This window comes from Scomber scombrus, chromosome 6, assembly GCF_963691925.1.
Source record: "Scomber scombrus chromosome 6, fScoSco1.1, whole genome shotgun sequence".
In the NCBI taxonomy this organism is placed as follows: domain Eukaryota; kingdom Metazoa; phylum Chordata; class Actinopteri; order Scombriformes; family Scombridae; genus Scomber; species Scomber scombrus.
Window position 1 is genome coordinate 29,575,754 of NC_084975.1, and position 18,328 is coordinate 29,594,081.

The window sequence follows — 18,328 nt, forward strand, 5'->3', positions numbered from 1 at the left end:
TTCAGAATCAGAATATTAGTATTAGTGGGAGAGTCATTGCGAGTTTTGCTGTAAAGAAATAGTTTTAGCATTTTGGGAAACGCACTCTAAGAACTGCTGTGGATGAGAGCCAGCAGCTGCTTAGCTTAGCTTAGCACAAAGACTGGAAACAAGGGGAAACAGCTAGCCTGGCTGTGTTCAAATGTAACAGTATGTGCCTACCAGCAGCTATAAAGCTCACTAATGAAATCTCGTTATCTCATCATCTCAGGGGAAGTCTCTGCTTGTTACCTGGTCACCTTTTTTTTTAAAAACTGATTAAACATATGAGATGTATCAGTTAATCAAGTGTAAAGGTGCTTTAGAGGTTTAGGTACATTTTGTCACCTTTTTGGAAAGAGCAATGTCAGCTGTTTACAGTCTTTATGCTAATCTAACAGTCTTCTACTTCAGCGTACATTTATGCTACGTACATACATGCATACAGACAGTCCATTTTTCCTGCCCTGACTATTCTAGCACCTTGAGTATTTTTGAATGTTTTTCAGCAGGACCAATTAAAGTCCCCGTGCTTCTCATTCAAGTTGTAACAGTTGTTCTTTTTAACTTCTCCAACAACATATCGGCCGGCTACAATGGCTACATTTGTTCTCTCGACGTTGTTGGTGTAATTTCAGTCTGATATCATGGTGCGTGATCACTGTATGCTCTCTGTGAATGAACCTTTTAAACCCCCCCCCCTCTTCATAAGTAAATCTGGGTGTTTTTTTTTTACTGTAGTGATTGAAGAGCTTTGACATCAGCATCAAGTTAGTCGGCGTCCTCGCTTAAAGATCTCTAAACTGGTGATCGGCTCTGGGGAGTGTATATCGTAAAAACTGTATTTCCCACATCGTGGAGATTTGTGGGTGGGGGCGCTCCATGTTAATCTACATGGTGTGTCAGGTGGTGTCAGGAGGGCATTGCCTCAATAATAGGGATTTGTACTGGTGGATGGTAATAGATAACAGGGCTGTAAGGAATGTAGTTGTTTAGAGAAAGGTTAACACTGTAGTTCATGAGGAAGTCACACTCGAGCCTCAGTCCCTGGCTGTGCAGAGGGCATGTTCAACCCCCCCACCCCAATTCTAATTAACATGTGGGAAGGTTGTCCAGCCCCAGTCGCTTTACAATGTTGTGCCGGCCCGTATCTGTCTGTCTGTATCCATCACGCAGTTGTTTCCTGGTGTACTGTCTGTTCTCGTGTCTGTGTGTGTCATCTCTGTGCCTCTGTGACTTTGTCCGATTGGTCCGATCCCCGCCGATCTGGCCGTCTGGCTGTCTGTTGCTGTGCCCTTGTGTTAGTTAGACTGTGTGTTAGTGAGAGACTGCATGACATTTAAAACAGCAGGAAAGGACGCTGCTAGCACCGTGTGCCTAAATGTCAGCTGGGCCCACTGGTTATGGAGTGTTTTTTGGGGTGTTTTTCTTGTAACCATCCTTCCACCACTCATGTCACCCCACATTCTTCCTAACCTTCCCCTTAACCCATATCATATGTCCCAGGAAGACATTGATGCATCTTCATCTTCATTCATTTGAATAACTTTTAATTGACCTCTCTGTGATGTATACGTATATATATTTCAGTCAATGTATCCCTGTGTTTTCTCTACCCTAAGCTCTCTGTATGACAGTATGTAAGACGCTGTTATTATTGTGCCCAAGCTATTTAACCAGTTGACTAATGTGTGTGTGCGTGTGTGTGTTTCAGAATCATCCACGAGGACGGTTTCTCTGGCGACGACGTAAAGCAGTACAAGCCTGTCGTTTACAGCAACACCATCCAATCCCTGGCCGCCATCGTCCGTGCCATGGATACACTGGGCCTGGAGTACGGAGACAAAGAACGGAAGGTCAGCACTCGCGCACGCACACACACACACACACACACACAGACATATACACACTCGACTCGCCAGATACTCTCACCGAATGATAAGTGCATGATGTCACGTTGCGTAAGCTCCCGCAGATAGCGTCTCAAGACTGTTTATATTCTCGAATCCAAAACTGAACTGAATAAGGTTAAACCAAGATGTCGTCCAACGCCAGTCCCAGACCCAGTGCTCCAAATGTGGAGCCTCCAGACCTGAACGCAGCAAGTAGCCGCTGGACGAACGCCACCAAGAAGTGCTGAAGTTCAGGCAGAGGGCGCAGCGTACCGTACACCCAGTTACTGTCTTTCAACCAGAGCACCGGCTCTCCAGCTCTTGTATCGGGACCTGATAAAGTATCTCTTGAGCAGAGACACTGATGTATACCAGCTTCAGGTCCTTGTTCTGACCTCCTGGAACTGAAAAAAAAAAAAGTATGCACAGGGATCAACAGAATATGGCATTATTTGGACTGTAATTGCAGCAAATCTGTCACGATCAATGCAGGAGGATACTGTAGTTTCTACATTATCCTGTCACTGTGTATAGATGTATACATTAAGGCTTCTAATGATGGTGGGAAGGGGTGTTGTTAATGTCACAGTGCTGTTAATGGTAAGAGATCCTTAACAGTAACAGCATTTACCACCCACACTGATGAAAACACACACAAGCGCGCACTGTGAAAGTGAAACAAGTTACTAACATTTCCTGTTAAGGGGATCCTGGTAACTTACTATTGGATCAGGATGTGTCATAAGACTTTCAGGTGCTTGAGACACTTCCTGTTTAGTCTGCACAGGCGTCACATGATTCAACTACTCCCACTAGTAGCGTAAACCTTTTTTCGTCAGTGTCGCAGGTTAATGCACACCAGACTGATTTAAACATGTACCTGCAGCACTCTAGTGTGCTATGATTTAAGCTAGAGGTGGTTGAGCAGGTTAAATCTAGGCTTTGTTTGGATATCGTCATCATTTTTCAGGCCGAAAACTACAATCATACATATTCATTGTTTTCAGAAGCCTTACATATGAGGCTTTTAGTGAGGATGTAAAATTGGATTAGTAGATTTCCTTCTTTAGTTATTTTTCGAAAAGGTTAGTTGGGGTCTAACGGGAACGGGTGCCACCTACCTCTTGTGGAGCTCGAGCCAGAATTCCTTCATACCGATCCGCGTTAGTCCTGCTACTAAATCCTCCAAATCCCAAAGCACACAATTTCACTATATGATAGGTTAACTGAGGATTATGAGTCTAATCCACAGAAGAGAGCATAAGGTTCTATCTCGGTGCAGAGCAGTGGGAGCAATGGGAGGTTAATTAGAGATGTAATGGCCATATTACACCAACCTCTCCTGGCCTGACCCCCACCCCCCCCCCCCCACCTCCTTTTTTTTAGCTCCCAAAATTCACATAATTCAGGACATTAGAGTTGAGATTAGAATATAATATACCTTTTTTTTTCTTCTTTAAAAAAAAAAAAAGCATGTTGACTCCTGACTGCTTTAATCAAATTCACACATTCTGTTCCAAAAGTGGAAGTGACCACAGGTTCGTCTTTGTCAACAAGTTTTGTTGAATATCAGAGTAAAAGAGACACACACGCACACACACACGCACACACACAAACACACGTACACACACACACACACACACACTAACAGACACGTGTCATTGGTCTTAACCTTACCCAAAGGCACAGTATATTTTTAATCACAATGAATCTATTGATACTCAGAAAGTAGAGGGCTGAAATAACAGTACACCTATTGATTTGGATATGATATGTGTGTGTATGTGTGTGTGTGTATGTGTGTGTTTACTGTAATATATCTTGGTATTGCATTTCTAGTCAGAGGTGAACGAAGGGCCTAAAGCAAGATGGGTTATTGGTGCCATAGAGTCATTTAGGGGGGAAAAAGGCAGTGTGTGCGTGTGTGTGTTGGTAAGATGGTCATAAGTGATGTGTCAGAGGTTATGCGGCTTAAGTAAAGTTTCTCCTCCTCTCCTCCTCTCCTCCTCTCCTCCTCCTCCTCTCTGCATGTATCTGATCTGTGTGTTCTGATGGAGTGAACGAGCTGGGTAAACAGGAGGAGGAAAGCAGCTGATGGGAGTGGCCCTCACTGAGCTGCAGGAGTGGATCTTGTAAACAGGATTACCAAGGAGAAGAGAAAAAGTCAAGGGAAAATACATTTGCAGTGTACAGAATTAGCTTTTTGTTGTCCAGTGTCCAAAGTGTGTGTTCAAATTTGACCTTTTTTTTTTTTTTTGCCTTGTGACTGAAGCAAATCTACCAGCTGCTTGCATATTTAACCGGTGAGCTGGTGCTAAAACATATTTTATCAGCCTCCTTATTGCTACATCAGAACAAAGAAGGCAAGAAAGAGAAATTGAATCAAAGTGTTGCATAAAATGAAAACAAGCGGTGATGGAAGGGGTTTAGAGTTGGAGGAGAAAAATAGGGAGTTATTCTCCATGTTTATTGGCTGGTTGGTCCTCCAGTCAAAAGACATTGCGCCTCATGTTGAACTATTCACATTGACTCTACATTGCTTGTGTGAGTTTTGAGGACATGTGGTTCTATGTCTGGATGTTAATTATGAGCCCCATCTCTTAATGACGGCTTTAACAAGTGTAGATAATGTACAGATGGGCAGATGGAGGTTAATATACGTAACACCAATATTTCACTTTGTTTCAATTTACGGAAATCAAAAGCACACCTGTTGGGCCTCCAGGGTGCAGCGTCACCCCGAGCAGAGGTGCTGAGCCGTGCAGCCGTTGCAAATAAACAACTTGTTAGTTCCTCTCGTGGGCATTTGGACTCGGCCCTGAAACCTGGAGGAGCAAGTTTACTGTTCATTGTGCTCAGGATGTGTTTGCACCTTCACATCAAGGTAATAAACGCGCTGAATCATTCAGAAAAACCATCATAAAATCATTACCATGGTAACCAAGCAATTTGAGAAACCTTGCGATTCAGCTGAAAGTACACCCAGCCACATTAATACACAATGTAATGTAATGTTTTGCTTTGGTTGACAGTTAATGTAAACCGTATTGTGCTGAGTCACCTTTAATGAACTTAAATAAAGACGTGTTTAGTGAAATAACTCGGTGTAATTCATGGAGCGTAATGGATCGACTCCGTTTCGAAACAAAGTGTAAAAGGATGACAGAACGATGTCAGAGGAAAATAAAGCAGAAGTCGAATGAAGAGAGACACATTGTGTTTAATGTGGAAGCCAGAAAGCCTGAGAGGGAAAGAGGAAGGAGAGGACATTATTTAAGAGAGAATGGCGAGAATGTGACAGTGGATGAGACAGAGATAGAGAGCAGACCGAGCCGTGTTTAAACTACACTCTACCTCTGACTTCCCCTCAAAGTAACCAGCAAATGTCCAACTCGCACTCATAAAGGATGAGGAGCCGAGCTGCAAAATGGGACACTAATCCACACGTATGGCGTTGTCTGATTGTCATCCTTCGCAGCTGGGATTGAAATCGCTCCTTCCTTTTAATTCGTCTTCCTTTTTTCTTTCTTCCTTTGACTTTCTTCCCCCCACTCTTTCTTTCTTTGTCCGTACGGTAAATCACGGTCATCAATATTCAACCCCACCTGTCCCACCATTTTTTGTGTGTGCCTTTGCTTGCTCTCGCCTCGTCTTCTGATAACACCCCCCCCCCATCTGTTTCCCCAGGCCTTGGCTAGTTGCTGTGGCAACCCAGTGTTTTGCCTTGCTCTCAACACATTCCGTAAGCTCATGTCCAAGGGCGGTGTGACACATACACTGAACACACACACACACACACACACACACACACACACACACACACACACACACACACACAAACACACAATGATAGCGGGCTTGAAATAGATGGCGTGTTGGCACTGTTGTATGAATCTTCAAGCAGTTTTCACTGAGGTTTCAAAGAAGAAGCTCCTTTTGAATGTCGGCCATTAAAAGAGATGTCTGGCGATTTTCTATATTTTTCTTATAGTCATCAAATCTCATCTGCAGAGCCAAACCAACAATCAACTCATCTTGACTCAGTTTTTGACAGCTGTAGCTAGCTAACTAATTGAGCTAATGTTTGCTTCATGAGTTGGTTGAAAATTCGAATTTTAAACCAATTAAAATCACTCAGAATGGGACCAAATAAAAAAAATAATAAAATACTGAATTTAACTGAGGAGGTTTTATAGGATATGTCTGGTGATTTTCTATAATTTTCTTGTGGTCAATAAATCTCACGTCCAGAACCAAACCAACAATCAACTTATCCCGATTCTGTTGGCTTAATTGACAGCTGTAGCTAGCTAACTCATTAAACTAACGTAAGCTTCATGAGAAATTTGAATTTTACACCAACTCAAATTACTCTGAATGGGACCAAATAAAAAAAAACAACCAAAACTAAACCACAATACTGAATTTAACTGTGGAGGTTTAATAAGATATGTAAGATATGGTGATTTTCTATAGTCAGGTCATAGTTAGTTTATGTCCAGACCCAAACCAACAATCAACTTTTTTTTGGCATTTCTGCCTGGATATACACTAACACCGGTCCTGTATAATGGTGGGCCTATTAATTATAGCACATACATTATCTTTACACTTGAGTGCTTTGTCAGGGCACAGCTGGGCTTTCTTCCACCTCCACTGTGCTGATTATACAGAAATGCAAGTGAATCTTGAGTACTGCTCCCTCTGAATAGAGTCAGTGCATCTCAAAGAGCGAGCCTAAAGCAATAGCTAGTGATTTATATATATATATATATATATATATATTTATTTTTTTTCCTGAGTATGGGCCAGAGCGAGTGTTGCTGATCATCAAGCCTCAGGCTCCACTTCCTATACACTAATTGCTTCAGTGCATCCACACAAATCTTGGGGTGGAAATTCACCAGCTTTACATTATGTGCGCGCACGCATGCTCAACCACATTTGCTTCACTGTCGGTTGACCTGCTTGTAGGAACAGATGAAGTCAGAGGCAGAACGGTACACCAGTGGTTAACAAACACCGCTGCACTGCATGTACAACACAAGCTTGATATGACCAGCTCTCGTTCAAGACGCCAACATTTTGTTTCAGTCTTTTAAAAAAAGTTACATTTCCATAACTGAATAAGTCACATCACATTGTCTTTGCCAGCTTTCTGTACATGTTGTAATTTCAATCAGTTATATTTTTCTAATCTGCTCTAAACCCTACTTTCAACAATATTATACTGTAGTTGTACTGATCCATATATTTCATTCCCCTCCCCAGTTCCTGCATTATAGTAGTACTGTATTACTACTAGCATGGTCGTTACCGCTCTTCTTTGCGTGTTTAAGACACTATTGTAAGATGGAAGGACTGATGTAGAGAGGGAAATTAAGGGCCCAGCTGCTACTCGACTACAACACACGCACACAGGCACGTACACAACAACTGACATCAGAAAAACACTTTGCGTCTCGATGGACTCTTGAATAGAGAGATGAAGGGAAGAAGAGAGGAAGATAATATGAAACGAGGGATAGATATGAAGGGATAGATGGAGCGAGAGAGAGAGAGAAGGAGAGGGAGGGAGGGAGCTGGCAGACAGGTTGCTGCCTGTTGTTGTGGAAACCAGCTAGTTATCCTCATGTCTTTGTGTGTGTGTGTGTGCGCAAGTGTGTGTGTGTGTGTGTGGGTATATGAACAACGCCCCTGTGATGACAATGTTCCCTCTGCTCGTTAAAGAATAAAACAACCTGCACATGGACTCACTTAAGTGTAGTTTCAAGTGGGGGTAAATACAGCAGCTCTCTTTTATGGTTTCCTTCACTTGTGTTGGCGCTCTGATGTATCCAAAACCTTCTATATAACATAACCTTCTATATGTTCATGATAAATAATTGAATTTTAGCACTGAACTCTAAGTGTGTAGCAGCAAATAACGTAATAACTGATAAGTTAATCATTTTGCCCATTTTTAAAAATGTAATAAAGATGATAATTTAATAGCTTGCCAGTAACGTGATAACATTTCGGTTATCCTAGCATAACTTTTTTTCAACCTAGAAAAAGTTATTACGTAATTGGTCAGAAATGTTGTTACATTTTTGGCAAGTTATTATGTTATCAGCTTTATTCCTACGCAAAATGATTACGTTAACGGCCGTTATTAGGTTATAGGTCCTTATTACATTATTGGCTGCTACAAAGCGCTTCAGGGTGCCTTCAGAACATTGCTGTTATAAATATTCAATTCATAAAGCATCAAGAATATTGTTAAACAAATCCTACCAAAACCAACAACAACGTGGTCCTACTAACAAGTATTGCGTGAGTATCCAAAGCCTGATATAGCTTATTCCTCTGTGCCTGTTGTCCCAAAACCTAATTAAAAACACATTAATGAGTCACACCGCTGCACAGGGTGAGATGCTCCTTTTATCATAATAAGATCGGCTACTGTAGTTTATTTTAAGTCAATCCCGCATACACCATCCGTGCTCAACGCTAAAATATTAATCCACAGCTAGAAATAGTCCCCAGCGAATGCACCGTTTAATCCTGTTTTGAGTAATGTTTTCTAAAAAAATAAATAAATACAGGCTTAGAGGTTGAGACGAAGGCCATGAGGCACAAAGAGGTTTCCTTTCATCAGTCAACTGTCTATAATAAAGGGTTGAAATCCCCCCCCCCCAAAAAAAAAAAAAACACTTACATTTATGAAGGAAAATTCCTTTTTAAATGTATACTGTGCATGATTTTCCTAAAAACAAACCAACATGTTATTATGACAAGTGTGAAAATATTTTTGGTTGATTATGAAACTGTGGCGATACCAACGCTGTGGTGGGCTTCCACAGTGTTGGTTATTAAGTCGTAAAAGAAGCAGGTTGGGTTGTATGGTTTTGTTCTCGCTAGCTCCTATCTCTCTCTCTCTCTCTCTCTCTCTCTCTCTCTCTCTCTCTCTCCATTCACTCTCTAGCTCGCTCGACCACCGCTACTCTCTCTGGCTTTCTCGTTGATCCACGAAGGAGGGGCCGACTTTCAATGCTGTGTTTACAAACGCTTACTGACAAATCCTGCATAGTGCACCTTTAAAAAAAAAGAAAAAAAGAGACTTAAATGGATTAATCTATTGTCACAACAGCTGGTGATTCATTTGATCATTTAAAACTAATCGATTGTCTAATCATTGTATTTCTGGATTGTGTTTCTGATGGCAGTTTGCTACAACCCTGATCTCGTGGCTCTGCCTTGTGTCTCTTGTATTTAATGCCTTTCGTGCCACCGAAGTGATGGAAGAGTATTTCTCAACAACAAACTTGACACAGTACTGTTAAATTATCCAGGAGGCCAGAAGCTCGTGAGCTTGTCGTTAACAGCAAACGTAAAAAATTCAAATGCAGCTTCACAGAGTCCTAAAAATAATTCGCTCTGTTGTCGACTGATCCAAAAAAACCCATTTGACACAAATTTTGTAAACCGATACACAGTTTCTGAAACGGGTATCGATGAGAAAAAGGTTGCTTTTTAAAATTTTTATAATGACTAATCTTTAACAGCTGATGTAAACTAAATTGATAATTGTAACGAGCAACGAGCATGGAAAGGTTAAAGATGAACATCGATGATGCTGCATGTGACCTCAGGTCTCATTACGGGTTTGTCCTCATAACAGAGCATGCCTGCACTCCACATCAGGCCTTCATGTGTGTGCATTTCCAGACCTGTGACACACTCATGAGATTACTGATCAGTCAAAATGAAGCTTTGAATCAGCTTCTGTGTGTGTGTGTCCCTATGGATTCCATCCAACCAGGTTAAGAAGGTCATTGTATGGACACACACATATTAATATGTTTGAAGTTTGTGTGTGTGCCTGTCTGAGAGAGAGTGAGTGAGTGTGTGTGTGTGTGTGTGTGTGTGTGTGTGTTTGAAGTGTGTGTCAGTCTGCCACCTCCCTGCAGTGCTGAGCTCCCTTTGATTTCCCCTCCCTCCCTCTCTCTCTCTCTCTCTCTCTCTCTCTCTCTCTCTCTCTCTCTCTCTCTCTCTCTCTCTCTCTCTCTCTCTCTCTCTCTCTCTCTCCTCTCCCCACCGTCCTTCTCTTTTGTTATTTTCAGCACCTTCCCTTTGTGTCTCCCCTCGTCGCATCCTCTCCTCTCCCCTCTTCTCCTTTATTCCCGTCTGTCTCTCCTCATTACTTCCTTCCTCATATCATCGTTTCACCTTTTCCCTCTCCCGTCCTTCCTCTTCTTCTCAGTCGCCCTCCTCCCTCCTATTATTTTTATCTCCTCTCATCATCTTTCCCTCTCTCTCTTCACCTTCTCTCCTTTAATCCTGTCACACAAGTTTTCCCTTTATTCTTACTCGATGCGATCGATGTGTTCCGTTCAGCCAGTCAAATCCGATCGATCACTAAACTAAGCTCTGTATAAAGCACCCGATTGGCTGCAGCCATCAATTCATCAAGACATTCGATCTTTAACTCCACCCACTGCTGATGAGATTATTAGTCTCTGGGTTACTGCAGCTGGCTAATTAACACACACACACATGCGCACAATGTGTGTGGATTTTAGGCCAGCTGTGTGTGTGTGTGTGTGTGTGTGTGAGAGAGTGCATGCACAGTGAGAGGGATACAGAGGGATAAATATAGTAAACCAGAGAGAGGGAGAACAGAGAGAAAGAGTGCATCATGAAAGTGAGATTGTCACAGCAGAGAAATGAACCGTATCCTAGCAACAGAAAGGACTATGATCCCATACCTGAGATTTGGGGAGTGTCTTTGTCTGTGTTTCCAGATGTGTTATATATTAAGATCAGAAGATACTGCAGTGTACCTGTCATCATATATACTGTAGATGAACAGTATTTATAGAAGAAGAGATGTTATATTGTGGCTTTTTGAGGAGTAGCCGTCTGCAGATCAGCCCAGCTCCCATCTACAAATACTCCATTCAACTCAGATACCGGAAGCGTCCCAGTATAATGACAGTATTCCACCGTTGACCGGTCGCGGCGGCCTGTTTCACTGTCACCCCGTCGGTTTGAATCCGAGGGGTCGGCCGGGACCTCTCTGTTCAGAGCTGCCACGTTCTCCCCTGCTCTCCCACATTTCAAAGACATGCAGGTTTGTTGAATTGGCCACTCTAAATTGTCTGTAGGTGTGAATGTGAGTATGAATGTGTGTGTGTGTGTGTGTGTGTGTGTGCGCGCGTGTGTGACAGACTGGCAACCGATGCGTACTGGGAGAGACTCCAGCACCGTGCGACCTTGAAACAGGATAAGCGGTTTAGGAAGTGGATGGATGCCTGACTCAGTAACATCTCCGTGATACTTACTGAGGTGGAAACAAGCATTGTACATTTCCCCTAAGAGTGTGTGTCATCAAATGTCAGCTTAGATTACATATGGATCATTTGATGGACATCAGGGCATTTTGTTTGTTTGTTTGTTATTTTAGCCATGCATGCCTCTGTGGAGGGCAGTGTCAGTCCATCTGTTGGTCCAGACTGAAACATTTCAACAACTACTTGATAGATTAAAGTTCCATTTTTCATGGTCTCATAAGCATGAATGCTGGTTTTGAGTGTCTCAATGACTATTAGATGGATGGCCTGAGAATCTGGTACACAGATTCTTGTCTCAAAGGCCTCAAAGTTCCAGCCCAGCAGTCCAAATCCCAAAGATATTCAGTCTAATGCCCTACATGACAAAGAAAAGCAGAGAATATGTGTCATAACATCATGATTATTCAATCATCGAAATTGTTGATTACTTTAATTTATCAAGCAGTGGACTAATGAGCTCTACACACTGTACACATGGAAGAGTCTCATTGGTTTGGTCACAGGGTAGTCAGGTTTTATGTGGGGCAGTGTTATATAGAGCGATGAAAGGAACATCACAGATTGAAGTTGTGTGTTAAGACAGAATAATCCTTTCTGCTGTTATCAGCCCTGTAGGCCTAAATCGGTTCTAAAAATGGGGGGTGTGTGTTTGCATATGATTGCAACACACTGTTTTTGACTCAATTTAGCTGCAGCATCTAATTCTGTTGCCTTCTCATCTGTGTGTGTGTGTGCGTGTGTGTGTGTGTGTGTGTGTGTGTGTGTGTGTGCGCGCAGAAATCTTTCTATCTTTGAGAAAACCAAGTTCCGTTGAAAACCAGCGTTGTGAGGACGTTTCTGTGTTGTGAGGACATCACAACTTCAAAGGGCAATCTGAGGGTTAAGACTCAGTTTTAAGGTTAATGTTAGAATTGGGTTTAGGTTCAGTTAAGGGTAAGGGTTGAGGTCAGGCCTTTAGTTGTGAGGGTTAAGGTTAAGGGTCTAGAGATACGTCAATGAGTGTCCTCACAAGGATATAAAGACAAACATCTGTGTGTGTGTGTGTGTGTGTGTGTGCTTGTCTGTGAACCAGCAGTGCCTTTTAGATCGAGTAAAGCCTCCACAACATGTCAGAGTACATAACATCAGAAAGGATCAGAGTAGGGCCTTGAGGGGCGGCAACATACACACACATGTGCACCACACACAACTAGTTCTCTACCAGAGCTCCATAAATCGCCCTGTAGCTCTATACACACACACACACACACACACACACACACACACACACACACACACACACACACACACACACACACACACACACAGATTTAGTACACAGCCTCTGCCAGACTGGTGCTGCCAGCATCATATGACAGGCACATGGACCTGTCTAGCCAAGCCAAACCCACAACACTGTGCCGCTAAAAACAGGACCATGATGCCTTGCTCCTGTCGCCCGTAGTTACCAAGGCCGCCAGTCATCAGTGCTGGTTTGCTAAGCGCTGCCTTCAGGGAAAAACCTCAAAGTTCCAGAAATCAAACACACACACACACACACAGACTTCATGGAACGGCTGAAAACCTTAGAAGCTGACTTCCAAGTGATCAGAGGGGAATTCAGACTTTTAGTCAGGCTTTGAACCGGATGTCTTTCTAAATGAAAATGTGATCTTGAGTCTGACCAAATTCAGAGCACTTGGGGATCTGCTGATTTCTTGGTCTTTACATTAGCCATTAAAATCTCCCACAGCCCATATCGACATCTTCAAATGTCTTCTTTTACCCGACCAGAAGTCCACAGTCCAAAGATATTCAGTTTACTATCATGTGTGACAAAGAAAAGTATAAAGTTCTCATATTTGACGGCAAATATTTGACTTACTAGTTTAAAAGAAGAATAAAATGATTTTTCGATTACAAAAACGATGCGTTAATCGACTGATCCTTGCAGCTGTATTTCTGAAACGGGATAAAAACGATGTGGTGAGAGACTGCAACAGAATACAGCTGTTCAGGAAGGTCGTTTTGTGATGAAATAAATAGTTTTATGTCAGTGAGTCACTTAGATGAGCTTGTGAGCAGTCAGTCATGAAGGCAACTTTATGGCCTTTATGTGTGTGTGTGTGTGTGTGTGTGTGTGTGTGTGTGTGTGTGTGTGTGTGTGTGTCCAGTAGTAGCATTTTCTCATGGGGTATGTGTAAGTTACCTCAGGGATTGAGTTCTCAGGTGGTGAGAAAGACAGAACACAGACTATAATCCCCCGAGAGAGTTAGAGAGAAAGAGAGAAGGGGGGGAAAGATGAATTATTCTCCCTCAGGTGTGAAAGCACGCTGAACCGAGTGAGCGAAAAAGAGAGAAAAAGAGCTGAGATAGAGAGGGAGGGAGCAGGGGAGATGGTCCTCAGGGTTTAGCATATTGGCACACCACTATGCTATTACATGTCTGTCTGTGTGTGTGTGTAGGTTGATAAAGCACCCTGCTTTAATGTCATATTTTCATGCCTCTGCAAAAACAGCCAAACATCATAATTTCCTGTCATTCAGAGCATGGATCCAGTTTACTACTGCTGTGTATATGGCACGCTGTTTGCAAACACACACACACACACACACACACACAAACACACACAGAGACAGCCATACCATAGACTGTGACGGGATGTACAGTATACCATGAGATGAAATAATTGGTATAAGCCGGTAGAGACAAGATTGCCAGGTGATGTAATTTGCAGTATCAGCTAAAAACATACAGACATTTCATTAGTAAGGCTTTGAATTTGAACACTATACGATCTTAAATAATGTCCAAAATGCTCATAAATTCTTACTAAACTAAAAATGACAATAATGTGATGTAATAGTAGCCAACAACAGTAAAGTCATCCCAACTATTGTACAACAAGCTGAAGTTGTGAGTCGGCTGCAGCGCTCCCAATGACAACAGGACAGTCGTTATTTCAAATGTTAGGTTTTTGTGTCTATTCGGATTCTATTTTTGGAAACCCATAATCTCAAGGGGCGCTTGTTATGAATCACATATTCCATTTCAGCTGCAAACGATTTCACTTTGTCCTTCCAACATTGAATTCGTAGGATTTACAGCTCTTGCTCGGGACGTCTTATGTAACCACGACTTTGAACGCAGCGCCTTAACAACAATATTTGGTCTGAACAAATGCACACTTTAGACAGTTTGGCACAAAGTAAACTGTGAGGGGGGGAAAAAAATACAACAGCGAGCGCTCGTATGTGGAGCAGCTTTTGTGGAGTTTTTGTGCGCTGCCGTTCTTTTATGTTTTTTTGTGCCTGAATTCTTCTCTGTTCCTTCTTCGGTCTGTCAGCCAACTGCTGGAGCAGCTAATTAGGGCGAAGCTAAAAATAGACACCTGCCTATACGTGTAATGTATCATCTCTGACATACACAAGCTCAGATGTTTAAATGTCTTTGTGTCATCTAGCTGTTCAGTATTTCCCATGGTCTGGTCAAGTGAAGCACATTAATGAGCTTTGTGATTGATTTTTAAAAAATGCTTGTGTAAGATTTAGTGAAGGTAAACCAAATCAAAACAGGGAGGCATTCATAAATCTTGGAGGATATTAAATTTGAGTGTAGGAACCGACAAAATAAGCCGTGAAACAAGTCAAGTCAGTTTTATTTTTATAGTCCAGTATCATAAATCACAAATTTGGCTCAGGGGGCTTTAAAATCTATACAGCAATACAACATCTGTTCTTAAACCCTTGATTCCAATAAGTGAAAACTCCTTAACAGAGAAGAACACAAATTATATGATAAAAATATCTGAAGAATGTGATGAAGATGATGCTGAGCAGCTTCCAGGTGCCACCAAATCAGAACAGGACCTGAGCCACGCAACCTTCATCACCGTGGAGACCTGGCAGGGAGACAAGACTTACACTCATGCACACAGTGGGGAACTCACATCACACCATTCACACACACAGAAGGAGAAGAGACAAGAAAAGACATTAGAAACAGAGAGAAGGATAAAGACATCATTGAGTGTGAGAGAGACATGAAGGGGGAGGACGGAGAACCAGATCCAAAAACCTCAGGAAATGGCACCGACCGCCCAGAGAAGCGGAGCGGTTACAGGATGGGTGCTGGTCCAGCAAGAGAAAAAGAGAGAGAGGAGAACACTTTGGGGGCACTGCATTAGAAAGCGTAGAGCTTAAGATGGAATATAAGGTTTAAGGAGATCAGACAGGTATGATGGGACATTTTATAAGTGAGCATTAGAGTCTCTGTACCAGCCATGGACAGGGAAGACTGAAGTTTAGCCATGTTACGTAAGTCTTGGCAATTTCTTTAATGTGCTTATCAAAGGAGAGGCTGGCATCAAACGTACCACCGAGAATCAAGTTACCAAGATAATGAGAAAACAACCTTTTTTTTAGCCTTTATTCTCATAGATAGAAGTTATGACATGGTGAATAAAAAGTATGCTTCCACTGTAACGTTAACATTTACTAGAGTGTGCTTTATTAGCATTCTGTAAATAGCACTGTGCTAACGTAGTTAGACTGTTAATTATACTTGTCTTTAAATAGACAGTAATGTAATGAAAGTATGGCTCCGTAGCTGCTCAGAGCTTTGTGCCCTGGAAGAAGACAAAACTATGAAGCACTTACAGGTACTGAAGTGGGCCAGGGGAAGGCTGAGTCTGCTGTGGCTGCTAATTACCCCTGGCTAAAAATAGAAAATGTATGGATATACATGTGAAGACTGTGTTAGGATGGGCTCATTATCAGTGTTGGTCAAGTACTAGGCAAAATAATGGATTGGATATAAGTGACAAACTGGCTTGGGTCCTTTGTTTTATGCCATTCTTCTTTCTCAACTTGTATTATTTTCTTAAAAATACCTCAAATGTTTTTCAAGATGTTTTTTTAAATTTATATTTTACTCATTGTCTCCCCTTTCCGTTGCCCCTTGACAATGACTGGACACAGCTGCAGTAGATATCAACCTGATGACATCATGATTAAGTGCCAGTGAACCAGCTGCAAATATTAATAGAGACAGTTGTTACAGCACTGCTGTCACCAGACATTAGCACAGTGAGACCAGAACAGACATCTTTATTGTCCATTCATTTGGAAAATTCCTCTTTGTCTTCACAGACACATATACATATACACGAGATAAAGACAATAAATAATGGGATGGAAGTGGTAAAATAATAACAGTAATTACATATCCTAAATAGACATCATAAAAACAGCAGCAGCCATTAATATCTAATAAAAAGTCATTCGTTTAGTCAGACGAATTTGGTAAACAAAGGATGTGAAGGATCCTGAACTATTAATCTTGCTTTTATAAAGTATATAAAGTCTGTAAACCTCAGCCTCACTGACAAAGCACTCCCGTAATAACCTAACCACCAGGCTGCTGACTAACCGCATCAGATCTAAACTGACTCACCGCTTTGTACTGATGTGAGAAGAAGGATGGCGGTCAGCTCGCCGGTCCGTTCCCACCTGTTGAACATCACTGGCGCGGCGTACGAGTGAGCGAGCGTGTGAGAGGTATCGGAGGAAAGAGAGAAGTTCATATAAATAAAAGAAAGAGAGTAAAGAAGGAGCAGTAATTGTTGCAGACACACGGGACAGACGTGGCCACACCTGATGAGCGGCAAAGCTTTTGTTTATATTTCTTTCATTTTCTTCCTTTTCTCTCCCTTTCTTCCCCCTTCTTTTCCTTTTTTTTTTTTCTCCCTGTAGTGTCCTAGTTTTCCTGCTCAGTGATGTATGTATTTCCCTATGCACACATACGGTACACACACATTCGCATGCAGTATGTACACAGAGAGACAGCGATGAAAAAATGTGTGTGTGTGTGTGTGTGTGTGCGCCTGCTGTGCCTTGTAGATGTAAATTATGAAGGACATTTGAATCTATATTTGATGGCTGCCTCTTATTTAGAAACCAGGCATTTGGCAGAGTGCAGCGGCTGTGTGTGTGTGTGTGTGTGTGTGTATGTGTGCGTGTTCCCTGTTTATGTGTGTATTAGAAGGGGTAAATGGTTGCAACTATTACATTTCTCCCCCATTGTGACCCCTGTGTTTTGCAATTCTTAATATCTTAACCCGTTAAAACCAGATGCAACATTTACTTCAATTTAACGGAACCACCAATCAAAAGGAGCATGTGGACAGAAATGGGAAATAGAGGACCTGATCGAGCTGGGCGCAAAAGAAAAATGAGTGGAACATCGGGAATAAGAGCCATGAGGCATCCAGCTCTGGTTGTCTGAGTTGTTGCCGGTCATTACCGAACTGTTAGTGACCTCCTCGACCTCATCAATCTCGCCTGCCCCAGCAGAAGAGAGCTGTTCTCTTGTTCTGCCCTTTTCATTATCAGCAAGGCTTCCGGTGCTGATTGCGTTTGGCGTAAACGGCGGAGTTTGGAGCAGAGGTGGGGTCGGGGTGAGCGGGTGGGGGGGAGGGGGGATCCATCCGTGAGCTGGTTATCACTGAGTGTGTGTTGTCTTAGTGACAACTCATGTATGAGAGATGTTTCAGCTGGCCTGATTGCAGATAAAAAATGATCTTTTAGTAGTACGATGCCCGAACAGGTGGAGGCCATCTGCCCTTAAACGCCGACAACATTCCCCCCGCAGAGACGAGGGTAATCATTCGCAATTTATTTCAATCTTGTTTAACAACTTGCCGGCATGATTCACGAGAAAATTGCCGTGCGGTTCAGAAGCCTACAGTGCAAACATCCTCGTTTGAAGTGCAGCAATCTCCTCCCAGTGTTTTCTAACATTAGATGAGTCATAGATTCTGAGGAGTTACAGTGACTTGATTTAGCGCCGTCAGGATAATTGACCGTTCAGGATTGATTCACACCAGCTATTCTCGAACGGCTCTTCAAAGTTCGTGTGTTAACTCATTTCTAGATTCCTTGTAACCACTAGCTGCTTTGAAACATGGGATTTACTGTTTCGGTTTGCACCATTTGAAGTGAAGAAATTGAAAAAATGACACAAGACTGAAGTATTGTGTAATTCAGCTCCTGGGAAACATCCGTTAACTGCCAATCCTTTCTCAACGCGTCGTACACGTACAGT

At 42.3% G+C, this 18,328-nt stretch overlaps 1 protein-coding gene across 1 annotated transcript in view; it reads left to right on the forward strand.

Annotated features, from left to right (window-relative positions):
- Window positions 1-18,328, forward strand: part of LOC133981385 (guanine nucleotide-binding protein G(o) subunit alpha-like) — a 77,141-nt gene that overhangs the window by 17,623 nt on the left and 41,190 nt on the right. Inside the window, exon 3 of the mRNA XM_062420035.1 lies at window positions 1,733-1,874. Within this exon, the coding sequence (XP_062276019.1) occupies window positions 1,733-1,874 (142 nt within the window). The remainder of the gene's footprint in view (window positions 1-1,732; window positions 1,875-18,328) is intronic.